Source organism: Agaricus bisporus, assembly GCF_000300575.1.
Source record: "Agaricus bisporus var. bisporus H97 unplaced genomic scaffold AGABI2scaffold_19, whole genome shotgun sequence".
NCBI classification, from domain to species: domain Eukaryota; kingdom Fungi; phylum Basidiomycota; class Agaricomycetes; order Agaricales; family Agaricaceae; genus Agaricus; species Agaricus bisporus.
The window spans coordinates 171,785-197,368 of record NW_006267354.1 but is presented as its reverse complement, the minus strand read 5'-3'; the positions used below and the strand labels follow the sequence as shown (position 1 = coordinate 197,368).

At 47.0% G+C, this 25,584-nt stretch overlaps 10 protein-coding genes across 10 annotated transcripts; 6 read left to right on the top strand and 4 right to left on the bottom strand.

Moving 5' to 3' along the window:
- Nucleotides 1-603: 603 nt before the first annotated feature.
- On the top strand, nt 604-3,507 carry AGABI2DRAFT_147162 (hypothetical protein; the record flags this gene model as incomplete). Its single annotated transcript, XM_006457621.1, has 7 exons — nt 604-775; nt 1,198-1,274; nt 1,816-1,827; nt 1,986-2,058; nt 2,151-2,167; nt 2,340-3,260; nt 3,328-3,507. The coding sequence occupies 7 exons, from the start codon at nt 604-606 to the stop codon at nt 3,505-3,507; spliced, it is 1,452 nt and encodes a 483-aa protein (XP_006457684.1).
- Nucleotides 3,508-8,526: 5,019 nt separating this feature from the next.
- On the top strand, nt 8,527-9,768 carry AGABI2DRAFT_213197 (hypothetical protein; the record flags this gene model as incomplete). The annotated part of the gene is made up of 2 exons (XM_006457620.1): nt 8,527-9,192; nt 9,245-9,768. The coding sequence occupies exons 1-2, from the start codon at nt 8,532-8,534 to the stop codon at nt 9,766-9,768; spliced, it is 1,185 nt and encodes a 394-aa protein (XP_006457683.1). The 5' UTR covers nt 8,527-8,531.
- A 539-nt stretch (nt 9,769-10,307) lies between these two features.
- Nucleotides 10,308-10,814, top strand: AGABI2DRAFT_80058 (hypothetical protein; the record flags this gene model as incomplete). Its single annotated transcript, XM_006457619.1, has 5 exons — nt 10,308-10,367; nt 10,421-10,446; nt 10,506-10,607; nt 10,662-10,711; nt 10,765-10,814. 5 exons carry the CDS (start codon nt 10,308-10,310, stop codon nt 10,812-10,814), a joined length of 288 nt encoding a protein of 95 aa, XP_006457682.1.
- A 272-nt stretch (nt 10,815-11,086) lies between these two features.
- AGABI2DRAFT_213192 (hypothetical protein) lies at nt 11,087-11,887 on the bottom strand. Its single transcript, XM_006457618.1, has 3 exons — nt 11,741-11,887; nt 11,641-11,680; nt 11,087-11,586 (listed from the first exon to the last, which is right to left on the bottom strand). Exons 1-3 carry the CDS (start codon nt 11,832-11,834, stop codon nt 11,148-11,150), a joined length of 573 nt encoding a protein of 190 aa, XP_006457681.1. The 5' UTR covers nt 11,835-11,887; the 3' UTR covers nt 11,087-11,147.
- A 2,752-nt stretch (nt 11,888-14,639) lies between these two features.
- AGABI2DRAFT_213191 (hypothetical protein) lies at nt 14,640-16,737 on the top strand (the record flags this gene model as incomplete). The annotated part of the gene is made up of 11 exons (XM_006457617.1): nt 14,640-14,852; nt 14,924-15,053; nt 15,105-15,293; nt 15,342-15,609; nt 15,662-15,761; nt 15,817-15,829; nt 15,880-16,127; nt 16,183-16,207; nt 16,266-16,388; nt 16,445-16,478; nt 16,537-16,737. Exons 1-11 carry the CDS (start codon nt 14,666-14,668, stop codon nt 16,735-16,737), a joined length of 1,518 nt encoding a protein of 505 aa, XP_006457680.1. The 5' UTR covers nt 14,640-14,665.
- Nucleotides 16,738-17,174: 437 nt separating this feature from the next.
- AGABI2DRAFT_213189 (hypothetical protein) lies at nt 17,175-19,339 on the bottom strand (the record flags this gene model as incomplete). Its single annotated transcript, XM_006457616.1, has 5 exons — nt 19,214-19,339; nt 19,076-19,154; nt 18,837-19,023; nt 18,255-18,782; nt 17,175-18,202 (listed from the first exon to the last, which is right to left on the bottom strand). Exons 1-5 carry the CDS (start codon nt 19,321-19,323, stop codon nt 17,175-17,177), a joined length of 1,932 nt encoding a protein of 643 aa, XP_006457679.1. The 5' UTR covers nt 19,324-19,339.
- Nucleotides 19,340-19,419: 80 nt separating this feature from the next.
- On the top strand, nt 19,420-20,384 carry AGABI2DRAFT_196271 (hypothetical protein). The gene is made up of 5 exons (XM_006457615.1): nt 19,420-19,496; nt 19,549-19,565; nt 19,619-19,988; nt 20,038-20,096; nt 20,143-20,384. The coding sequence occupies exons 1-5, from the start codon at nt 19,445-19,447 to the stop codon at nt 20,326-20,328; spliced, it is 684 nt and encodes a 227-aa protein (XP_006457678.1). The 5' UTR covers nt 19,420-19,444; the 3' UTR covers nt 20,329-20,384.
- A 15-nt stretch (nt 20,385-20,399) lies between these two features.
- On the top strand, nt 20,400-22,018 carry AGABI2DRAFT_139932 (hypothetical protein). Its single transcript, XM_006457614.1, has 5 exons — nt 20,400-20,489; nt 20,544-20,585; nt 20,636-20,833; nt 20,888-21,022; nt 21,076-22,018. The coding sequence occupies exons 1-5, from the start codon at nt 20,436-20,438 to the stop codon at nt 21,229-21,231; spliced, it is 585 nt and encodes a 194-aa protein (XP_006457677.1). The 5' UTR covers nt 20,400-20,435; the 3' UTR covers nt 21,232-22,018.
- A 566-nt stretch (nt 22,019-22,584) lies between these two features.
- AGABI2DRAFT_42628 (hypothetical protein) lies at nt 22,585-23,175 on the bottom strand (the record flags this gene model as incomplete). Its single annotated transcript, XM_006457613.1, has 1 exon — nt 22,585-23,175. A coding segment is annotated over one exon (591 nt), but the record flags the coding sequence as incomplete, so codon positions are not given.
- Nucleotides 23,176-23,208: 33 nt separating this feature from the next.
- AGABI2DRAFT_196269 (hypothetical protein) lies at nt 23,209-24,497 on the bottom strand. Its single transcript, XM_006457612.1, has 5 exons — nt 24,332-24,497; nt 24,257-24,273; nt 24,187-24,199; nt 23,659-24,136; nt 23,209-23,609 (listed from the first exon to the last, which is right to left on the bottom strand). Exons 1-5 carry the CDS (start codon nt 24,480-24,482, stop codon nt 23,318-23,320), a joined length of 951 nt encoding a protein of 316 aa, XP_006457675.1. The 5' UTR covers nt 24,483-24,497; the 3' UTR covers nt 23,209-23,317.
- Nucleotides 24,498-25,584: the final 1,087 nt, after the last annotated feature.

The following is a 25,584-nucleotide window of genomic DNA, read 5'->3' as shown; positions in this document are numbered from 1 at the left end:
AGTAGCCCCGACTTAGCTAACCTGTTTGGCCATTACTTTGAAAGTAAATGGGATAAGATGAATAGTATACATATGGGATTTTATACCCGTTACATCGATGACACTTTCGCACTTGTATACGCCGAAACGGCAGAACATGCGAAAGAATTCATGAATGAATTAGTCTTTGATGGTTGCACATTGGAATGGTCGAGCTCCAGCTCACATATGATTTTCCTGGACTTGATTGTCTACTTCGATTCAGAAGACAGGCTTCAATGGAAACCTTACAGGAAACCGCTTAACCATTTCGAGCGTATCCCTTGGATATCTGCCCACCCCACGTACGTTAAACGGGGGACTTTTCTGGGCGAATTATCGAGGATGGCTACTCTTAGCAGCACTTTCCCCACATTCGTGGAGTCGTGCAAAGAAGTAGCTTGCATCTACATTGCTAGAGGCTATCCTCCTGGTGTTATAAACTCGTGGTTTAAACAAAACTACAAAGCACGCTGGGCATCTCGACTTAGAGAAGAACCGGTGGCACGGGCTGAAGTGCTTGTGCTTAAAAGCGAGTATAACCCGGCTTGGGACTACATTAACGCTCACCAACTTGAAGAACGTATGAAGCAAGGATGGTACAGTGCTCTAGAGCACTTTTCCATTGGAGACGAAAAGTTTGATAATACTCTTCGTTTTCCAGAAACTAGTCTAGTACCCCGGTATTCCAACGCCGACCGTCGTGACGGTGATCTCTTTGAGGTTCACTCGTTCTTCGGCGGCAACGGTAACGCTGGTCCGTACGTTAGATTAGATAAGACTTCGCTTCTCGGTAAAAAAGTCATAGTTTCTAAAAAACGTACTAAGAATCTATTCGACTTAACTACTATGTGGAAACACAACGTTCTTGAAATAACGGACGCAACCGAGGCGGGAAATGAGGCTAACTCCATACGTCAAGTACGGAGTGTACTCGCACCGCACTTTACTCAACCGTCGCCCCCAGGAGTCGTTCGCGACTGGGATCCGTTTGATGTGGAAATGACGGAAGCACTACCTTTGTAGTAACAAAGCGTAGTCGCCGACTTCACGTAGAAACGGAAGCACGGATGGTAGGAGGGAGACTAGTTCGACCCCTGTAAAACCTCTAATCGCTGCCCGGTATTCTCGTGAAGGACGCTTTGGAATGCTACTATTTGTGTTCTTTACGATTCCTAGCATATCTGAGGGAGGCCATAACCTCCCGCGTACCTATGACGCTGCTCTGCTCTCGTAGGAAAACGAGCCCTTCGGGGGTGTGTCTATACGTGCCGCATTCTCGTCCGCTTAGAACTATGTGATCCCGCGACCATACGGACTTGGTAGACGAAAGACGAATAAGAGGGAGGCCTTGCCGACCATGAAAAACCTCTATTTTTAGTCGAAATTATAACACCAACCCGTAGATAGTATAGTTGTACTCTTACGGACCTCGAGAGTTGTCCGGCATTTGTATTCATACCTATGTGTCAGATACACCCCCGTGCGCTCTGAGGGGATCTACCCGAACGGCCCGGAGAACGGCTGGTCATATACTGAAACCTTCGGGGAATAGGGAAAGGCCTGTCCTAGTACTCGGTGTCTTAGTAGGGCTGAGAACCAATAGTGAGGTCGTACGGTAACACTGACTAGGAACCTTGCTTCCGGAACAACTAGAGCTGCCTTGTGTAGTGTTGTTGTTTTCGTGTCTTACACGATTTCTCGTGTTTCGACCAACCTGGTATTAAGTTATCTTGTTGTTTCACCCTGTGGCGGATCGTCGACTTACCTAAAGTTCGTCTTCGATATTGGTCATAGATTTACTCGGCGGTACGTCGATTCGAATTCCTAATCGAGAGGGGTCAGCATACTAACCACATGTATCCTCTAAAAAATAGGTCCTAACCCTAAGTCCTAACCCTAACGGGTTGCCCTGCGGGCACGGACACGGGTCTGGACCTATTTTTTCTCGCTCTGTTCTATTTTAGGAAGCACAGCCACTTCGGATCAACTCGCAGTTACGTAATCAAGCACGTGACAGGTTACCCCAGGTAACCCCAGGTAAGTCTATTCTTAGTTTGACAGATGCCATCTGTCAAACTCCGTGTTGACAGCTGACAGCTGTCAAAGATGACAGTTTACCCTTCTCTTAGGGTTCTGTCAGACCAAGGTACGTGTCAAACTCTGCTTCGAGCGCCTGATGAGTCTTACATATAAGACGAAAAGTTCTGTGGGTGGTCCCCCAGAATTTTGCGTCTTTTTGTTTGACACACCATTCTAACACACTCATCATCACCCTAACCCCCTAACCCCCTAACCCCCCCACCGACCCCCGTCCTCAGCCCGCCCGTGGCTCCCGCCCCTCGGCTGCGAGTTCATCTCGCGCTAGGGCAGCGTCTCCCTCGGCTGCGACTGCATTGGGCATTGCCCGTGCTATCAGCGCCCTCAACGTCACCGATGGTACCCTTACCATCGATGCAGAGACGATCCGTTCGAGTCGGCTAGCGCCTTTACAGGCTGCAACGATGCCGTCCGAACTTTTGGCATGCGTGCCTGGCGCTTATCGTGAGATTATGCGCGACGCGATCATCGAGTCTATGAAGGCTCGTCGTCAACTCGCCTCCTCCGAGAAGCAGCTTGCCCGTCTTGTGACGGATAAAGCAAACCACATCACGCCCCCACCTCTTAGAATGAAGGTACCGACCGTTCAATACGTGAAGTCCTTCATTGTCGCAAACCCGGACGTTCCCAATGCGTTCGATGCCTCGGTCTCGACGTTCCAGGATCAATTGCTCACGCATGCGATCCAGTTGAAGACTGAGGAGGTCAATTTTTTGCGGCAGAGTATTGCCTTGGCAGACCCCAACGATGCTAATGGGGCCTCTCCAGCGTTTCTTTCGCTGTTAGAGAGACTCAATGGACGCTTTGACAGCGTCCATCGCGATGCCAAGAAGGCTATTTTCGGCCCGCCTACTGAGGAAACTCATGGGCGAAGTACTTTCCAGGGGTGGGAACAAGACGACTCCGTCGTCTCGGAATATTCGGCTTTCGTCGCCGATGTCCCCGCTATCATCACTCGCGCGCTCGCTATTGTTGACGACGCGCTTCTTGCTGAAGAAACTAAAGCGGAAAAGAAACGGAATTTGAAAGACAGTGCTATGATGGATGTGGATGAACACATCACTTCGAAGGCGATCCAATCAGCGGTCGACAAGAGGGTAGCCCAGCTATTGTCTGACAAAAAGGGCAAATCCAAGGCCAAGGTAAGCGGAGATTCTCCTAATCACCGCGTCAACGTTTTACTAATGGTCGACTATTGGATTGCTCTAGAAACCGGGAAAGCCTGCTGGACAGCAAGCGAAAGCGGAGGCCTCCGGGTCGAAGCCGAAGCAACGCGGAAACGCAGCCGGGAAGGGACGAGTCGCGAGGAGAGCCAAGGGACGGCAAGGCGACGAATCTCAATCGAAGAATCAGAAGAAAGATTCAAAGGGGAAAGGCAAGGCGAATTAACGGTAAGTTCGCCTGCGTCATCGCTACGCGACGACGAGTCGTCTTTCAGGTGGGATCATCCTCTCACTTATCCGGACTGGTTACTCACGGTTCCCTTACACGTCGCACAGCGTTATATTGTAGCTCGGACTCCTATTGTAGTTTTAGAGTCTTTGCGTTACCGAGCTACAATACATGAAATAGAATGTTCTCTGCCGCGTGAAATTGGACTCCATCTAAGTGTGGGATTTAAATATATGCTCCCCACTAAGTTTAATACAGATTTAATCTGGAAAGCCTGGGACGATTTCGTCGATCGTCTCCGCTGGTCCTGTTTTTGGAAAGCCCAGGCACAAGATGGTGTAGAAGACGACTTCGATCCAGACTATTATGTCCGGCCTATATCGCGTAAGCGATGCGGACCTTTAGATTGGGCATTCGAGCACGGCATCAAATGTGGTGGTAGGGCTATCGTTTCGATGGTCTCTCAGATACCTACTGATGTCCAGACTGGCGGGTCCTCTATTATTAGAACGCCTTCGCCCCCGGTCTCCGTGCTCAAGAGCTATTTGACGTCTCACGAGCTTGTCGTCTTAGCCACAGATAAAAACTTAGGTTGCGCTGTTGCCCCGCGTTCCTGGATCGTAGATAAAACTTACTCGCTCCTCAACTCTGAACTAGATTACGTTGAGCTTGACATACAAGATGTTCTTTCCATCTTACGTCAGAAAATTAGAGTAATGACTGAATTAAGTCAATGGGCGTCCGTTAAGGATGTCCAACCACAACTTCCCGACTATTTTATGAGTCAGCTGTCGGAAGACGAAGATGATCTCTTACGTCATATCCCAAGGTTCTATGTGATACCAAAAATACACAAGACGCCGACGGCTGCTAGGCCAATTATACCGTGCCACTCAGTAGTTCAAGGACCTGCAGGGAAGTTTGTATCAAAAATGTTAAGGCCGGTGATTGAATCGGCTCCGTACGTTATACACGGAACAAAAGATCTTAGTCTAAAACTTAACAAATTATCGCTTCCGTACGTAAAGTTAGATAACGGAGTGCTGAAACGCTTATATATTGTTTCCGGTGACGTCGTCGCCTTCTATCCCAATGTGAATGTACCGCTCGCACATGATTGTGCTTTAGCCGCTCTCGCTCACTGGTTTAGTTTACAGGAAAACATTAGCATAGATAAAGCGGGTGAATATTTACACCTGTTTAGGGAATGTCTATCAGCAGCGGACGATAATCTATTATGTCAGTTTGACGGGAAATACTTTAAACAGAAACGTGGCCTAGCCATGGGGGTAGCTAGTAGCCCCGATTTGGCAAACCTTTATGGGGTTTGGCACGAATTAAGATCTGAAGTATTACAATCTCCCGATGTGGCGTTCTACGGACGCTACATTGATGACGTCCTTGCATTGGTCTATGCTACAAGCGAAACCAACGCTATTAATCTACTTAGAGAGGGCGTTACATTCACAGACTGTACACTAACGTGGTCGGCGTCTAACCAATTTATGCCGTTTCTGGATATGACACTTTACTTCGATAAGAGTAAGCGACTTCAATGGAAGCCGTACCGGAAACCGCTGAACCACTTTGAACGGATACCCTGGATCAGTTCTCACCCTTTGTATGTCAAAAAAGGCACATTCATCGGTGAGCTGAGCCGGATGGCTACGCTTAGCTCGCAATTTGACGATTTTGCGGATGCGTGTAAAGAAGTTGCGGACATTTACATCGCACGTGGCTATCCTCCTATGTTAATCGCCTCTTGGTTAAAACAAAATTACCAAACACGGTGGGATACGAGATTACGAGAGAACTCGCCGCCACGGGCTGACGTGCTTGTGCTGAAAAGCGAATATAACATATCCTGGGACTTTTTTAACGTTCGAAAACTAGAAGAACAGATGAAGAACGGGTGGTTGGAGGCGCTTCGCGTCTCGACCTTCGGCCGAGCCGATACGATCAAAGATCTACATCCGGCCGTGTCGAAGACCAAGTTTAGGAACGTCGTACTATCTAACCTCCGCCAAAACGGTGGTGCTCTGCCTCCGGGCTCGGAGTATCATCCTAGTATGGTAGGGGAAGGTGCGTATGGCCAATTCTATAGACTTGACAAACTCGGACTTCTCGATCGCCGATTCCTAGTGTCTAAAAAGAGGACTACGGAAATCATAGATCTTGCCGCCGCATGGCGCAAATCTGTCTTGATGCGTCACGACCGCCAAGTAGTGAAGGTCCTTCATCGTAAAGATGACGTCGACCGGGATCCATCCCATCAAACTACCTTGGACATGTGGCTAAACATTTGAATACATTCCTGTAATAGAAATCTAAGCCGTGTCTTTCCGCGGTTCTGGTTTGCCGGCTATTAGATTTCTTTAACGGGCTGATTGATAGGCTCTGCCGTCCTTTAGCGTTATTCTGTCCTACCTGGGTGAAGCCGGGTAAACCCTAGGTAAATCTACCCGGTGACGTGGGGACTTATGTCCTGTAATTCGTTATCGGTGCTAGTTCCGGGTGCTGGACAGTAACTCTTGTTTGGATGGAGTTTCGTCTTTAGTGATGAACGCAACCAATCATACGCCTCTTATGCAACCGCGTGCAGCTGGGGACGGGGATTTTCTTATGTTTAGTTACTTTGTAATTAAAGTCGTCTAGTTTATTACCTTGCGAGTGCTCTAATCCGTTTAGACGGACATTGCAATACACTTTCGCGGTAAGCCTTAATATATCCGACACTGGATTAACAACATACTAACCACGTGTGTACCCCTAACCCCTAACCGCTAACGGACCTAACCGTGTTTCTCACGCTCTGGGTTCTCAGGTTGGGAAGGGGTGTTTTTCCCACAGGTCACGTGTCGGCGCCAACTCGCTATATTAAGGTGCGCGCTTATCTATGTCATATGATAAGATAACTATCTTTAGAATTCACGCGTTCTGTCTTCCCTGGGAAGACAGCGCACCTCGTGCCGGAGCCAGGTGAGTTCTATCTATTCCGGTCCTTCATCCACTCTTTATATTGGTAGTTATTTATGTATTGTACCTCGTTCTTTGGAAGCGAGGCGAGTAGTCTGATCGACTTGTCAGATGCTCGATGTCCGAGGTCTTGGCCCTTATGACGTATGGCACCTGACGAGTCTTTAAAGACGAAAGGGCAGGCTCGGAGGTCCCCCCTCCCAGCCCTTGTGCCCCGTCGTCGAAACTACTCGCTTCGCTCGTAGTTTCTCCTCCGCCCCTAACCCTCTTCCTACATAAATGACTAAATAACTAAATAACTCATGCAGGATTAGTCTTATCACTACAAAAGTAGCAGTTTCAGGCTTCTCTGAATTTTGTCCCATTTATCATTATTTTTACGTAATTTTATGGTCAATTTCTACCATATGTTTTTTCAGAAATCAGTGTTATCATTTCATATGTTGTTTTTCATATATGTCATCAATCGCGCAACTAAAGACAATGATCCTCACTTCTAAAATATGCTCCCGAATTTTCTCCTATTTGTCATTATTTTTCCAGAATTTTCCCATCACCTTCTTCAGTATGTTTTTTCAGAAATCGGTGATATCAAAGCATATGTTGTTTTGCTTATATCTCTACAACAACACATGTGATCATCATAGTTCCCACATACGAAATATATTCCTGAATTTTCTCCTATTTGTCATTATTTTTGCGCAATTTATTGGTCATGTTCCTCCATATGTTTTTTCAGAAATCAGTGATAATCCTTCATATGTCATTTTGCTTATATCTCTGTGACCAGGCAAGTGACGACCATAGTTGTCACTTCAAAAATATATTTCGAATTTTTCTTGTATTTGTCATTATTTTTACACAATTATTCTCGTACTTTCACACGTATGTTTTTTCCAGAAATCGGTGATATCACTCCATATGTTGTTTTCCTTATATCACAACAACGACACATACAATGAACATGGTTCCTTCATAAGAAATGTTCACACGAATATTTTCTAATTTGTTACTATTTCTGGGGTTTTTTTCGTCTTATGTCATAGGCAGTAGTCAGCCTTTTGTGGGCGTGAGAACGGAGCCCCTTGAAGCCCCGGGGTGGCTGTGCAAAGCTTTCTGAAGCCCTGTCCGAAAGAGGAAGCTGGGAATTGCCATAAATGGCGAAGATCGAGATTTGAGGCCCCTTCTCGCTGACAAATGGGGCTTTCGGCAAATGCCCGGGGCCTCACCGCTGACAAACGGGGCTTTCGGCAATTTCCGAAAGCCCTTCCTGAAGCCCCATCTCGACGAAAAATAAAGACAATTCAATATAAATTCAACCGCTCGTCGCCTCGCAACGCTTTTAGGTGCGTTAGAATCGCATTTTTCGGGCGCTTTTATCGCGCCGCTACACGGACGCCAGGTAGTTCCCAAACAAAACGACATTGGGGCTTCGAGTGCCTATGGCACTCTCAGCCACAATAATGCTAGGGAGAGTTTTCAGATAGTACTGATTTCTCGAGGATAGGAACAATTCGAAGATGTCTGTACAGACTTGGTTTTGAACTGATCCTGGATAGAATGAGTTTGGAATTTTGTTAACCGGAAGAAGGAGGTTCCTTGTATGAGCGAAAGCTCGTAAGGCAAGAACAGACTGAACAGTTAATTCCAAACTAGAGAGAAATACAAAGACAGTATTCTACTTATACTGTGGTAAAGGTACTGCGGAGAAGAAAGATAGATCAGTCGTTTCACGTTGGTTGTAAGAGAGATGAAAGATAACTGGACAGAGATAAAAGATTGCAAGACTACGGACTGCGGATGGACTGCGAGATTAGATAAGGGATCAGATAAGGGAAATGTTGGTAACAGTTGCAACTCCTTCATCAACTGGTGATATGCTCTGGCTGGTCTTTGACGAACCCATCTCTATTCTTCTCGCGAAAGAGGCGGACGATGAAGGCTTCGATGACCCCTTTTGGTATCCGGGCGGCGAGACGGCAAGTGCCGTTGGAGGGCGCTAGAGGGCAAGGGTACAAATACAATTCACAACAGGATGCTCATCCATGCACAACTCCGATGAATTTTACTATACACACCAGGGAGCAATGCCTCCGCTGAGTCCCTGGTCCTCAACATACGACTCTCCTCCGCTCTCTGCACCTCCAACGTGGTCGGCCTCTCCTGCAACAGCTTCCTACTCGCACTACCCACACCCACATTCTCACTCACATTCATGGGGCGCACCATCGCCGTACAACACTGGCCAGTCTAACGCAACGCCGGGCCATGCATGGGCTGATCCCCCCAAGTCTCCACCTTGGGCTTCGAATACACCCGCTCGACCCACGAATTCTGCTTTTGGCCAGCCCGTATCACCCGGATTTTTTGGAGCTGGAAACCAACTTCCTGGCTCCCCCGATCCCAGCAACCCGTGGAACGGCATGATACGCTCTACTTCAGAGCAATTAACAGCTGCCCCTCCCTATATGACACCTGCGGACAGACCCTGGGAGCTCTCGCGATCTAAGTCTGCAGGCGCTGATTACAAAAGGTCACATACCCCATCCCGTACACCCATACCATCTCACCGTTTACCGGATACCTTGGGCTCTGCAAACTTGGCCAAGAGGCCGAAGGATTGGAGGGCTAATTACAATCCTCGAGCGTCATTTCTATCTTCTATTCCGGGTCTACATTCATCAAAATACCAGTCAGATGTAGCAGGTGTGTGGCGACTTTGTTCGATCACTTGTATACACTGACTTTTGAGTTGCAGAATATACAGACTCTACAAAACGACGCCCGAGTTCGTTGATGGAATATAATCCCAGCCATCCTCTATTCTCCCATGACCTCCGATTTGACCCGCTCCACCAATTGACTCTGATCAAGCATGTTAACCAGGGAGAGTTTCGAAATCCGTTGAGTACAATCGAACTTAGTCAATTTGCCGTCACACCCGCTACAAACTACCTTCGGGTATTCCATCCTCGCCTTCCTTGGTATATCGACATCCATTCCGATCCCGATAATATCACTGTTGCCGATGTTCTTGGGGAGATTCATGCTCAACTTATGCAACCGATACTACCAAGGCATTATTGGAATGAAGCGCTCACGCATGCGAATCGAGACGAGATAGCACTGGCGTATGATAGACGAGTGACACTGTTGAATAGTGGGAGAGAGAACGGTATATTATGGATTGACTTTTTGTGTGACGAGGTAATCTTCCAGGGATTAACAAGGGCAAAAGGGGGATTATTGGAGATGAAGACGCGAAAGGCCTATGTAACATAGGATTTGCTTTGTATATATGGCTGTAATCTAGGCGTATCTTGTATCATGGTTTTCTTTTCTGCTCATAATCGCATACCGTTTTCCACGTGATTCTGCTTAGCTTGCCTTTCACAACCACCACATGGGTGGAATCCCGGATGGTACGTGCGGTAATTCTACTTACAGACGCGTCTGACGAATTCAAGGACCTGTTAGATTCTTTGTGGTATGCGACTGCTCTCATAGCATCATTGAGTATCGGATTCTTTGCCGGCGCAACCTATGCTCGCGACTTTAGAAGGGTTTTGAACGTGAATCCCGAACTGTCACCCGACGATGATTGCAAAATGGTAAGCCGATCCCTTCCTCATTGGAACTTTATTAGACTGGTGGGATTCTGCGCAAGGTGCTAGTCGTGAGGACAGATCTTGGAATGCGTACAGGAAAGATTGCTGCTCAGTATGCTCGTATTCTGTATACTCATCCATTCAAGCCACGTCTAACCAATGTTCACAGGTGCTCGTAAGACCATCCACCTACTCAGCTATCCCTTTGGTTGAATGTTCAACAGCCATGCGACGTTAGCCTGTTACCAAACCCTACAAGTCGATAATCCCGTCGTAAGTGTCCCTTTCACGCGTCGAGCGCCATGGACGTTTATCTTTTCAGTTAGCTTCTACGCCAATGGGAGCGAGCCGGGTACGTCCTTTGACTCAATTGTCATGATAGCGTCTTCTCATTCGGTGAATCCCAACTAGTCAAACCAAAGTTGCGCTTCGATGTTCGAGTGAAGATGAGCTCCTAGAATTGCAAGCGAAAGCGAAAAATTTGAGGTTATGTGCTCGTTCTATCCGAGATGCGTGAGTACTTGACACAGTGCTTTTGAAAACTGCTCGAAAAATGACTTTTGTTAGCGGAAGGACACAGATTGCGGCTGGTTCTCGCACGGTTTTGGGTATAGCTGGTAAGCTGTCTCGTTACTATTGATTCTTTGTTGAGGCTTGAATCGATTTACAGGGCCTACTCGGTTGGTCAACCAAGTCACTAGTAAATTACGTTTGCTTTGAGGAAGCACAGGTTGACTTGGTGGTGGTACGGTAGTATATAAGGCACAGGTATGGTACATGCTTATTTGTATACATATCTCCGCTCACGACATCAGTCTAGTATCTCATAATTCAACAATTCCCACCATAATAGACAAGACTTTTTCAGTTCGATAGCACCAGGTGAAAAACCACTATGAATCTTACAGACGTTTCGAAAGTCAAGTCATCGAGATCGGCTACATGAATTTTCACAAGCCACAGTTGCCGGCTAGAGTCCTAAGACAGGAATTCCCATACAGAAAGCAGATAGAAGATAGAATACAGTAAGTGCCGCGTAAAATACATACACACTCAATTCTGATCTAAATCAAAATGCATCTCGTACCACACTCCAGCGCCATACACGACACCACTTTTTCCCTTACACACGAAGCCGAGTTTCTCATAGAAACGCTTCTTCTCATCATGGCACAACAATAGAATCCTCTTCGGCTTTCGTCTCGATACGTCCTGAGTGAAGCGATACCATTGAACCCTCGAAAAATACTCTCGCATCATCCGGGATCCAATACCCTTGCTTCGGAACGATTCCACCAGACACACAGAATGGACGCAAATCGAGGGGGAGTACGGTGTATGAATTGACATAGACTCCTTCGTGTAATCGTCAAGCGCGGATTGTGTCCCACATACATGTCCGATGAGCTTTCGACCCCTAGGGTGCCCAGACCGCGAAATAATTGGGACGAAGGCACCGAGGAAGAGATGACTGGCATGGGCGAAACGATATCTGTGGGGATGGTGAGCTCGCCCAGCTGAGTTACGGTTGAAAAATGGAGCTGACCTGAACTGTTCCGGAGTATCAGCTTCACCTGCTGGAAACACTGAATCATGGAGTCCAACTGTTCGGTCAAGATGATTCCGTTGGTACGTTTGTTGCGCACCTTGTTGCTCGTGTTTTGCTGCATCCTCGACTTCTTCTGCAGTAACATAGTCAAAGAAGACTTTATCGACATTTGACATTGCCTCAACCGTCATTATAAAACTCGTCAAGCGGGAAAATCGCAATTAAGGGGGATTCAGGTATGTGGCCAGGGATGTCCTGTTAATAGGACCATGGTTAACTTATAGTCGAAGGTCTTATCGCAAATCCCACGTACGCTTCCTCTCCAGGGTCATGTGGCATTTAGTGGACATCATTCTTCGGGTCTTGATGACGGGTTTAAGCACTTCCTTCAAGTGTCCGTCGCCAAGAGACATCCCAGTAACTATATTGGGAAGAAAAGAGGGGTAATGATTCTGTCACGTCGTGGCTCAGGAGGGTGGTCCTGCTGTCAGTGTCATGAAGACTACCGTTCGCGAATACAAAAATTGATAGGCGCCAAGAATTCTCCAGGGTCCTTTTCGCATTCACGATGACGTTAAGAGAGGAGGCAGCCAGTGATCGTCCATGTATTCCTCTCACTGGGATGTGAGTAAATTGTACCTTCCTGCTTGCAACATATCTCACGTATACGATCTAGGTTCGGCTGGACTTTCAATACGGGTTTGGTGACTAGCAACACTACGTGGAAAAAAGACCGCCGAGTTCAACTAACCTCCAAATGCAAATTCTGGACCATTACTAATCCACTCAGTCTTATCATGAACGTCTGGCAAATAATCCAGCGTACATGCCATCCACAGGAATGAACAATTTATCGGGGTGCTTTGGTGTGCCGGTACATTTTCATAAGAAGCTCTTTGAGGAGTATTCAAATAAAACTTTACCTCCCCACGTTTTTGTTGGGCGACTATTTCTTAGCGGTAATTGCGGTAAAGCCAATTGAACAAAGTAAGATGCAATGGTACGTTACTTTTGGCCCGTGCATTTTATGAAACTAAAGAGGATTTCGGAGTAGGCTATTTCGACACGGGTACAATCCGATCGCCGAATTGCTGCAATTTGCAATGCGTCTATCGCCAGCATCGTCTGTCCATCTGTTGGACCAAGTCGAGAATACTCTCCTCTGGTACACTCCAGGCGTTTATCCGTCGGTAACAATACGTTGAAAAGAAAAGCTGTGATAGCCGACAGCTGGCGATTGTTCGCAGAGGACGAAATAGATGTTTCGCTTCCTAGACTTGGCATAATTGCCGCCTACTGTAGTATTACTTGTAAGTACCTTCACCTCATCGATTATGACACAGTCCTTCCCATGTATCCGTAGATGTGAACGTCAACGTGTATATTCTTTCGCCACAAAGCCGCAATTTTAACGAGGTTGTCTCCTCGCGTGCCAAGTTCCAGGCAATCTTGTACATCGTCACGAAGATGTACTGCTCAACCAATCTACGACTGCCTTTGCGTAAAACCAACCGTGCCATCTTCGAAACGCCGCATTCAAGAATTTGTGCCATTTCAAGCCCATTTTCCACGCCTACAGCTTCTTCCGCCGATCTTACTGCTGCTCCTGTAGAAAGATTTGAGTCTGCTGTCAGCTCGCGTGGATCTGTGTCGCCAAACGTGTGGCTGTTTGCTTTCCGCTTTGTCACAGATGCGTGCTCAGGGTGTGTGTCGAAGGGAGAAGATTTTACTTACTGTCGAATTCGGAGAAATGACGACTCAGGAACGACGTGACATTACCAGATGGTGCAGTGATTTGGCGAACCTGCGATGCGCGTTTTTGCTCTAGGCTCTATCAATACGCTCTCTTTCGTATTGAAATGTTTTGGAGGGTATTCATTCGAGCGTCAGTGCCGAGATTGCCTCCGGAGCTCATGCGCAATTCATCAACAATAAGACAGTGATTTGCGTTGGATTCCCATTATAACCCTATAATAATAAAGTAAGTTACTAGCAACGTGGAGTCGAACAATAAAATAAGGGAAGCTTCCGCAGAGTAATCATACGTTCGAGTGAACAAGCGCAAAACACTCTTAGGTGACCCCTAAAGGTAGGTATGGTACTTACAAGTTCAGCGGGGTTTGTCTGTCACTATGAAATGACAACTATTAGCTATGGTTGACAAATTAGTGCTGACTTGAACTGTTTCGGACAATCTGCTTCACCTGCTGCACAAGAAATGACTTACTTGTTCGGTCAAGACGATCGTTTTATCGAACAATCATTATCGAGACCCCTCGGCTGACGATGTCGTTGGGAAATGGTAAAGTAAGGAGGTCCGAGATGCGAAAACAACGATAATATAACCTAGTTGACCAGGCATCCAAGTCTCATCTCAAATCTCTAGGACATGTGGTATCCAGCGGGCACCATTCTTCAGAAGCTTCAGGTCTGATCTAAACGGTGAGTTTAATCACTTCTTTCTACTAGGCTTGGGTTTGAAACGTCAGTCGACCGATATATATGAAAGAAGCACCTCATTGGCGCAATTCAATCGCATTAAATATAGCTCAGGAGGGTGACATTGTTGATGAAGGCGACGTTGATGAATAGTACCAAGTGACTGAGATAATACTATGACTGCTAAGAATACTCCAGGATTTCTGCTGCATCCACCTTCAATGGCGTCGTTCATCCCGCCGGCTTCGGTCTCGACTTAACTTGAAGGCTCACGTTGTCGAGCTAGTTGCTTGTTTACTTGGTATGCTTACAGTTTGAACTTACGCTATTGGCAGTACGACGTTTGTTGTCAGCCTGGTAAGCATCAGGAAGGAGCTGCCAGTTCTACGAGCTTAACCTAATTGGGTTAGAGCGAGAACATATTAAAAACGCCCCCGTGTTTCTTGGGATCTTTATTCTTCCATGGCGCTCATCACAAACCTCGTTGCTTTGAGCGCGGACACTAGGCTTCGATTTAAGCGGCAGAGATTTCTTTGCATCATTTGACCACAGCTTCCGCAATTCGCCCTCTCAAGTAAACGTGATGGTTTACTGGCTATTTTCCGTTGCTGCTTCACTATTATGCTTTGCCTGTCTTGCCACACTTCGAAACAGATATCGGGCGGTGTACCCACCTGGACCAAAACCATATCCTTTTATTGGCAACATCCTTGATATGGTGACATCGGAGCCATGGTACCTTTATATGAAATGGGAGAGGTTGTATAAAAGTATGTCTTCATTTGTGTCGCTCTCTACGGCCCTATCATTCTATAATGTTGAATATCTTTGCCCGACATAGGCAAGATCCTTAGCCTCAAAGTACCAGGAACAAGAATATACATTCTCAACTCGTTCGAGGACGCAATTGAATTGCTAGAGAAAAGAGCAGGAGTATACAGCGATCGTCCCCGTATTCCTCTCATTGAGATGTGAGTAAATTTTTGTCTCGGCATTTGACACATCTCACATATATGCTACAGGTGCGGCTGGACTTTCAACACTGGTTTGATGTCCAACAACGATAGATGGAGGAAAGAACGCCGAGTATTTCAACAAGCCTTCAAACGCGAATCTGTGGATCGGTACCAACCGACTCAATACGACAAAGTCCATGAAATGCTACGTCAATTATTGAACGACCCCGCTGACTTTGCAGCTCATTATAAAACGTAAGGTCACATTCTTGAAGCATAAAGTTACTCATTTCCGTCTTTTAGGCTCAGCGCGGCACTCGTTTTGGACATCATGTACGGGTACGACGTTCAACCCAAAAATGATCGCATCGTCCAAGTTGTCGAGCGTGCAGTGCAAACGTTAATCGAGAATGGAACGGATCCCTCCGTAGCTGCGCTCAACGTGTTTCCAGCCATAAGGTATCTTCCCCGTTGGTTTCCGGGAACTGGATTCCACAAGGTTGTTGATGAATGTACGGAGCTCACAAAAGACATGCTCAACGTCCCATTTGAACATGTTCTGAAATGTATGGTGGGTGATAATTTACCGCAATCTTTTGCTGCTACTTTATTGTTTCGAATAGCGTGAAGGAGACACGAGGGAGTCCTTGGTCAGATCATTGTTGGAGGCTAACGTCATTGGAGAAGACTCTGCGAAAGGGATAGCGGGAACGGCACTATCTGGTTTGTACCCTCCTGAATACCGTCGGCAACTCTACCTGACCATCTTGTCTACCAGCTGGAACGGATACTGTACGTCATCCACCTTTTTTGCATTCGTTGACATTCAATCCGTTCCCAAGGTTTTATCTGTATTAGAATGCTTCTTCTTCGCCATGGCACTTCATCCAGAGAAACAACATAAAGCGCAGGAGGAGATCGATCATATCATTGGTCTCGACCGTTTACCAACGTTTCAAGATCGAGAGTCACTTGTTTACGTTGAAGCCGTCTATCGAGAGACATTAAGATGGCTTCCGCCCTTCCCCATGACAGTTCCACATGTTGCGGAGGCGGACGATTTCTATAAAGGCTTCTTCATCCCCAAAGGTCCGGCCTTCAGTTCGCGATTGTGATGATTTCATTTGTTCAATTTAAATTTTAGGTAGCATCATATACCCAAACGCCTGGTATGTCCGCCAAAAACTGCAAATACATATAGTTCGTTCACGACAAACCTCTTTTTAGGGCCATGACACACGACAAAGAAAGATACGAAGACCCTGATTCGTTTGTTCCAGAGAGATTTTTGACCCCAGATGGTAAATTGGACGATAATTCTCGCATTATGGCGTTTGGTTTTGGGAGACGGTGAGTAACTGTTATGTCTCTGGCAATCATGAACTCGATTCAGCGTTACTACAAAGGTTATGTCCCGGGCAACACCTGGCAAGCTCTACGGTAACTCGTCTTACCCATGTTTCGAAGAATACCTGATGAATTTACTGTATTAAACAAGGTTTGGTTAACAATTGCTACTGTCTTGGCAACGCTCGACCTCGGACTTCCATACAACCTTGATGGAGATCCTATCAAGTTTCAACAAATCTATACGAAAGCCGACTCCCTCCATCTGAGGCCTTATAACTGTCGTATCACACCACGATCTCCAGCTGCTCGTAAACTGATCGAAGGGACGGAGTATACAGCTGGATATTGAAATTTTCGGGAACAACCTAACGCTTGAAAAACGTAAAACAGGCATGTATGTAGTATCCCAGCAGAGCATGTAATTTGTATGCTTCGAAGATGGCAGGTTCCAATATCGATTTTCTAGATAAAGTATGAGGTATCTAGTCCCTTTAATCAAATTGTCTTTACTTGAAGACCATGCGAATGATTCAACGATATCATATTGTTAAATGAATGACGTCCGAGTTGATAATGATTGATTCTACAATACTTGTCCTTAACTAATTAGTATATAAACGACAACACACTTTCAAGCGGAGTAGATAAAAAAAAAAAGAGAGAAAGAGCGGAGATGGATAAAGAAAGCAATTTCAATAAACACAAACGATAAATCCAAAAAATCGACCTTTGAAAAAGGGTATACCAAACAAAAACAACAAAAAGGAACGATTATTTTTTCTCTTGTCAAAAAGCGCCGTCACGATATGGATGGTCATGATTAGAGTGTGTACTGGTCGGATCCTCCTCGCCCAATAGAGGTCTAGCAATGCTCGTCGTTCTTTGGTGTTCAGTAGGTAATTCACTCGGTGTCCGTTGATGATGAGGAAGTTGCAGTTCCGGTAACGAATTCGATTTCGAATGTCGAGAAACTTGTGAAGACCGAGAAGATCGAGCAGTAGCACCAGCAGGCAAGGGCCCAACCAGAGTTTCATCATTATATTCCCCCTTGGTCCCAAATTCATCTACCCATTGACCAACCATACTATGAACTCTTGAAGAGCTCATCGCATGTTCCTGTTTCTTGTACGCCTCGTATCGCATGGCTCGAAGGGTATCTTCATTCGGCATACCTCCCAAATCACTTGAATTCCTCCCCGCCAATTGATACGCCAAAGCACGTTTATCACCAACAAGTTCTTCCTGACGATCCAAATCCCGCTCCTTCTTATATCTTCTCCGGAATATCAGCCATCGTATCAGGAACAACAGACTACAGAAAGCAAAGAAACCGAGAAGTGATATCAGAACGATGATGCCGACCGAAAGTCGCTTTTCTCCTTGGTCTGACACTTTAGAGTTGGACGTATTCGATGGATCATTAGGACCGAGAGGTTGATTGAGGATGCGAACAGTATTAAATTCAGAAAGCGCCGTTGTAGGGTCTGTGAGGCTTAATAGACCTAAACGGGGATCTATAGGCTGCCTTTTATCATTGACAGCGTCGACAGGCGAAAATAGCCCTTTCGAATCTGGAGGCGCATATGCCATGACGGTATAAACGTTGCGCATGAATGGAACGCCCAGGATCATGTCACCGATATTCGAATTGGAATGGGCGAGTTGACCATCAGCAGCTTGAATAAGGCCAATGCAAAATTCGGCACGGTTGTCTTGAGGAGGTTCGGCAGTAAGGTCGAGTGGGTGAAGGGGAATTTCTGGTCTGTCGTCAATATTGATGGTCATGTTGAGCGGCGTGCGACAAGGTACGTAATCTTTAGATAGAATCAGCAACTGACAAAACGGAAATAGCGACAAGGTACTTACAACTGCCGTCTTGAGCGGGATGAACGTCGATAGCGCCATATATCGCGTTTGCAACTTTTGATGATGTGAGGATGAATGGAACACCGGAGTCTATGACCGCTATGGGAAAGGCACCACCGGTGTTAGAATGGCCAATATCAACTCTTCTGGGTTCTCCATCAACGTAGACAGTGATACCCCGGACACTGGCTTTCCAGAACAGGGTCGCGGTGGGATCGCTAACGACGGTGGAATATTGGATACGACTGGGGTCATCGACTATCTGCGGTGGGTGTTGGCCGATGCCAAGAAGCGAAGGAATTTGAGTAGAGCCTGGTCTTTCGAGAGTTAAAGAGAGAAATCGTGAAGAAGGAGCGTCATCGACTGGCGTTATGGAGAAAAGATTGGACGCCCATGCAGCGCCGTCGGGTGCATCGCTAATCTGGGGAGGGATTAGTTCTGCGATGATGGAATTGGCAGGAAGCGCGAGGCCAAGGATGCCTTGAAAATCGGGTGAGAGAGGTTCGCTAGCGACGCTAGTAGCAGCAGCTGTAAAGCTAAAATGAGAATAAAATGAATTTGAGAAGGGTGTGGTGGACGTACAGAAAGCTTGGTTGTCAATGCTGTAACCACCGACGGCGACTTGGTCCCATACAATAGGACCGGAAACTTCTCCCGAGAGGTAGGAAATGGCGAAATCCACGCCAGTTGGTCTTGAATTTGAAGGGTCATAGTTGTGGCCTTTTGTCTGGCCACAGAGAGAGGACGAGCACGAAGCAGAAACTACCCACTAGCAAATGAGGTCAGATGGTGTAATCAGAGAAGACGAGGAATGAACGCACAAGATCCGAAGAGCCTGTATCGACCTGAAGCGAATAAGTTGTGCCATCGGTACCAATGTTCACTGGAAGAGTGTACGCGCTGCGTGTTGACTCGTTCAGTCGGACATACCCAAAAGAGACGGAATAATAAGGGCGTACACATCGTATATGCCGCTGCCGGCGATGTTGAGAGGTAGAACCACGCCCGCTGTGGAACCTCCTGGGTCGTCGCGGACGACAGCCTTGGCCTTACCCTTCAGGCTAGGCATGGAATTAAGAAAGAAGGGCACCCCACAATAGTCTGCTGATGCGCGTAGTTCCCAGGATGGAAAGTCTAAATAAAATGTTTTTCTCAATATGTCACTCCGACACTGCCTCATCTCAAAGCACATGCCTCCCCGTCGTCAAGTCTCTGCCTCGGTGCCGCCCAGGCCGACACATTGTACGTATATGGGAAACGTCTCTGGGCTGTGCGCGCTAATCATGCACCCCAGTTTTGGCTTTACCTCTGGTGTGTCCATGACGTCGTTGAGCACAGCCGACGACAACTGTGAACTTGCATAGCACAATCATCCGATGCTGCGGAACAGGGTTGCCGCCTTTCAAAATTCCTTATTTGACCGAAATGGATCGGCGCTGGTGCGCGGCCTGGATAAGTCGATCCTGGTCGACCCACGACGGTTGCATATGACATTGGGCGTGATGGCGCTCGACGGTGAGACCAAAAATATCACAAGTGCGCTCGAGCTTCTTGAATCTCTGCGTCCTGCACTGCGCGCCATTCTCGAGGAGCGTAACTCTGTCAAAGTTGAATTTAAAACGGTGCCAGAGGTTCTTAAAACAGAGAAACGTGAGGGTGAGATTTTTGCAAATGTGTTGTATCTCGGTGTCAAAGAGCCGAGCGACGAGACGACGCGACTGAAGCAAGTGTGCGGTAAGCCACCGGACGAGGATGTGAAGAATTATTCATTGACCACTGGTAGATATAATACACAATGCGTTCAAGACAGCAGGATATATTACAGAGACACGCCCGCTCAAGGCAGGTTTATATTATTTGGTGTCTACATTATCTAATGGCGTGACAGCTGCACTGCACACTGGTCAACACCAACTACCGTCGGCCGCGACGGCGGGAAGCATTCTCGTATGACGACATGCCAGCGACGGGGGAATTCGGGGGGTATGACGTCGCGGGGGTGGAAGTGTGGGAGATGGGCAGCCGGACGGAAAGTAATGAATATGCAAGCTGTGGCGGGATCCGTTTTGGGTAGCACAGCATAGAAATTCGCACGCACAGACGCTTACATAATGCAACAGTTAAATGGTGGTGTGATGTGGACGGCGCCAGCTCTGCACTGCACCCAGCCCAATACTAATCATGTCTGAAATCAGGAGAAAGCTCGTCATCGTCGGCGACGGTGCCTGTGGAAAGGTTCGCATAGCTTCCTCGCTGTCCTCCACGTCCTGCTCACCCCCGTCCTTCCAGACCTGTCTCTTAATCGTCTTTTCCAAGGGTACATTCCCAGAGGTCCGTCTCTTGTTGTGCATCTCTAACGCCTCTGACCCGCCCATCTCCAGGTCTATGTGCCCACCGTCTTCGAAAACTACGTCGCCGACGTCGAGGTGGACGGCAAACACGTCGAACTCGCCCTATGGGATACTGCCGGCCAGGAAGACTACGACCGTCTCCGCCCCCTCAGCTACCCCGATTCTCATGTCATCCTCATCTGTTTCGCAACAGACTCGCCAGATTCCCTCGATAACGTCCAGGAGAAGGTTTGTGTCTCATCCCCACTCTTGTTTGTTTTTGCTGACCGATCACCCCCGCAGTGGATCTCCGAGGTAATGCACTTTTGTGCTGGCCTCCCTATCATCCTTGTCGGCTGCAAGAAGGACCTCCGGCGCGACCCTCGAGTGATTGAGGAGCTCAGGAAGACTGGCCAGCGCCCCGTGACGCCAGAAGAGGTGAGTTGTTTTCCCAATTATGACTCGCACCACTTCTTACTATCGGTTGCTAGGGAATGGCCGTTGCTCAGAAAATCGGAGCTAAACATTACCTCGAGTGCTCAGCCAAGACTGGGGAGGGTGTACGCGAAGTATTCCAATATGCCACTCGTGCTGCCCTCCTCACCCGAGGCGGCAAGAAGAAACACCACGGATGCACAATTCTCTAAAGCCTAGACACGTATTACGCCATATCCAGCTGTTCCTCCCGGCATATTACCACTTGCTCTTTGGAATCAGAACATGTCGACCTTCTCCATCTCCCCTTTGCCATGTCGCGGTGACCTTTTTTTGAAGGATCCTCTCCTTTTATTTTTTGTGTCTCTACCTACATCCTGTTGTCCCTTAGGCCTTTTTCAATATCATACCCGTGATGACTCATGCCATGTCTACGTTACAGTTGGGTCGTGTAGGACAGCTAACAAGTACCGTTCATCTATAAGCGGCCGCATCAATACCAACCATTCCACCTGCCCGCGTAACATACATACCTGGAGAAATCATAATTTCGTGCCGCTTCGTTCGGATCCGCATAAACTTTATATCATTCTGTGCAACTTGCCCATTAGCCGAGAGACTCGCTTAAAATTCTTTGGTCGCATACCGTCTCGCTAGACTCCTCACCAGGAGCGCCACTTCCAGCATTTATCTCTTCAAGTCCACTCTGGACATTATCCACGATTCGAGCGATCACGCCAGCGTATTTTTTACCTTTCTCGCCTTCGAATACGACACCCGAGTGGCGAATGATACTAGCACTATGTATACCGCCTCGTGCAATAAGAAGATAACCCAAGACGGATCGGTGAGATGTGAGTGTGCTTAATGTCTGTTCGAGTTCTTGGGGAAGGGGGATTATCGGTTGTTGTTGTTGGGTTGTTGATGTTGTTGGGGATGAGGAGGGTGAGGATTCGGTCGTGGCGGGTGTATATGTTATTGTTTGTGATTTGGATGTCTATGAGGACATGTTTTTGTTAGTGGTTTGGAGGATTTTCATGGAATTTGACGAACCATGGTTTGTGTTCGAAGGAGATGTGATATGATTTGTTTGGCATGGGCCTGATCAGATAGGAAGATTCTTATTTATAGAACAGGTTTCTTTCGATCATCTCAGAGCGCACGCTGGGGCAACGAGCGATGTGTTTCCGAATTATGATCCTTCGGTGTACCGTATTCTATTACACCATGTTTTACATATTCAATACATTGAAGAGTGCGACCCAATAATCTGATTACCAACAAGCATCTTTACCCCATAACCGACCCTTCCAATCCGCCCGAAGATCATCAACTGAATAGTCCCCCGTGCTTCTCGATAACAACATAAACCGTGTCCGATGATTTTCTTTACAAACTCGTTCTTCCAGAGCTTCTAGATTCTTGACCATAAGTTGATCTTTTAACCGCGCAGTTTTATGGTTAGTCAACGACGATTCCGAAGCGCGTTCGATGATGATATGTCGAAGATGTAAAGGTAATTTCGACGAAAACGTGCATTCGTCGTCGGTATTATTATTGGTATACGCTTCTTCAAGCTCTTTCGAGAAAGACACCGCGAGACTCAAGCCCGAAACACGAAGATGCGTTAATCCAGGCATTGAAGACTCTAGACATCCCAAACTCAATAAACCGTGTGGGTTACGATTTCCTAGTAGATGTAGTCGTTCGAGTGAGGGGAAACATAGCGGTGAGGATGGGTAGGGATAATAACCCGACACTGTGAGTTCGTAAAGGCGGGGGAATGCAGTTCGGAAGAGTCTTGCTATGAGAGGGGTGCTTGTAGATGGCGAAGGTGATACGAGGGCGAGTGTTTCGAGCGTTGGTGCGGCGAATGAGAGGATGGAATTGATGGAATTGGCAATGTCTCGATCACTCGAGGTGTTGGAAATGAAAAGATGACGAATTCGACGTCGATGTGCAGGTGTGGTTACGAGTTTGTGGTATAAAGACTGGATCTTAGAAGGTGTCGTAAGGCAAATGGATTGGTAGAGATAGGGCAGGGTGACGTGAGCAAAATATTTAGAGGTGAGGGACAAGGATTGTGCTGTGAATCCGTCATCTGTGCATGCCAAGCAGCAGATATACGAATGTAATTCTGGAGGACACCCGTTCATGACTTGAAGAGAGGTTCTAACTCAGGTTTTTCCTTTATTTTTTTTTGTTATATGTAATGGTTGCCATACTCATGAGCAACAATCATCGAAGATGGCGCAATCATTGGTACCAAGTAGAAGTTCCAGTTGAAATCACGTGACATCAGAGCAGCTTTTTGATAAACGCGTACAAGCTCTCCATCTCTTCTCGCTCGTCGTCGTCGAACCTGTGGTCGAGGCCGTCTAGCTCGTAATACTCGATGTCGTCAACACCGACGCTCTTATAGGCTGCAACTACATCCAGGGATTGTTGATGCGGTACTTTGGTGTCTGCGTTTCCCGTGATGACGTAGGTTGGGGGAGTCAAGAATTTGCGAGTACGAATGTTCTGAGCAATGCTGTATGTTATGGGATCTAATCCTGTCCCATCCAGAAGCAGTTCCTTCAGAATTCCCCTGTGCAAAAATTCAGCGTTAGGAACTCATTTCACTCGGAAACTCTTACTCTTGCACCATATAATGATAAAACATGCTCCGTTTACCCGTTGCTTCCGACCAGCTGGTCTTCTCCGAGTTTGGGTCTAAGAAAGTCTCCATCTCAGAGAACTCGATGATACGATCAAGATACACCGTAGGACGCTGCTTGGTCGTCCAGAACGAATCCAAAAGATCTGAAATCGGGTATATGGCGATGATTCCACTAATACCTTGCGGAGGCTCCAATCCGCTCGCTTTATAGCCTATCCCAGTTCCTGCCAACAGCGCCAACCATCCACCAGCAGAACTTCCGCTTACGAACAGTTTGGAAGCATTAACACGACCACCTGTCATTTTTGTGAAATCATCTGAGTGAAGGAAATCGATTGCGGATTTGCAATCGGATAGAATGGCTGGGAATCTGGTTTGGGGTGCGAGGCGGTAGTCGACGGAAACTATACAGAGATTGTGTTTGGCAGGTGCGTAAAGCATGTGGGGTGCTACCGCTAGAAGAAACGCTCAGCATCTATTTTCATCTAGTTTTTATCTCTGTCACCTTTACGTGTTCCCTGAACGAGATGAAGTTGTCAAATAGCAGTTTGATTTCTGGGGAAGTATGTCCTTACCTGCAAAAGCCCACCGCCTGGATTCGAAGAAAGGTATATTCATTATCTGGAATCTCTCGAAAAAATTCTACATACCATGCCACCACAACAGGATAGGCGCTGGCGACTCTTTGGTCGCCTTGTCCGGGATGTATACATCCATCATAATAGAAACTCCCTCTACATGTTTGAATTCTATTTCGATTGGTTTGGGTACTGGGTAGCGGGGTGTGGGAGGAGCAGACATGGTGGGCTATGTCGCACGAAGCGTTCTCATTGACAGGAGTCGATACAGTGTATTTATATATGAAAAGTCGGTCATATGCGTTCCTGTGCGTACTTCTGCATAATTAACCTCATCCTATTTGTTGGGAGAGATCCCCACGGTGAATCATGATGCCCTTAGCGTCGCCAATATGGCAATTTGGTCGCAGGAAAGTTGGGATGAGGAAAAATCATGAGACCTAATAGATATAGCGTATATCTGTTAGAGTTGCGATCCTGTATCTTCGACCATGTCAACTCACTCTTATTTCTAGTTCAAGCACACGCACATGCCGCTAATAGTGACTAGGTCACCGGGTTTTCTGCCGCCAAGTGATCTGGGCTAGGGGAATTCAGAGGACGGAGTTTGTTGCGTAGGATGGTTGATATCCCGCCCGGGGATGGGAGGTTCATAGATCCCGTAAAAGCTCCATCAAGCTAAAGCTCTGGCATCCATACTCCATGCACTCTGAATCTCTAAGCTCAACCTCTTTTACAAGGTCACGGAAAGCACCTATTTGCCGACACATTTGGATCATACTGTAATGCAAGGAAGGTTTTGGTCAACTTTCCATTCGGTTCGTGTTTCACAGCAGCGTAGTTTGTAGAACTTTCCTGAGTTCCTGGTATTGCGTGGCAGGGCACCTACCGCAGTTGGTCCTGTTCGTCGTCGTTCTTCATAAGTGCTTGTCTGCTACAGTGCAGATAGGACTTGGCGCATATATCCAGAATTTCCCTCACATCGGGCCAAGAAGATCACAATGATCAATGATGGGATAAAGTTGAATACGCACGGTTAAGACTGCGGAATTTTCCCTGACTCATCCATAGCGCCTGCGCAATGGATGATGCATCTAATGATCAATTGTCTATTTTTAAATCTCGATAACGTACAATTACTGATAAGTGATTTAGGCGGTAGCCAGGTCTAACCTAATCACATTCGACTTTTATGCTGTGCGGCCCCCGTGGCGGCAGCCATCGCGTCCATTTTGCTTGTGGCGCTGAAGAACAAAACCTGGCATGTTGATGTTGCTATTGGTCAAGTATATGCTTGATTGTCCATGACAGATTGCGAACAAAGG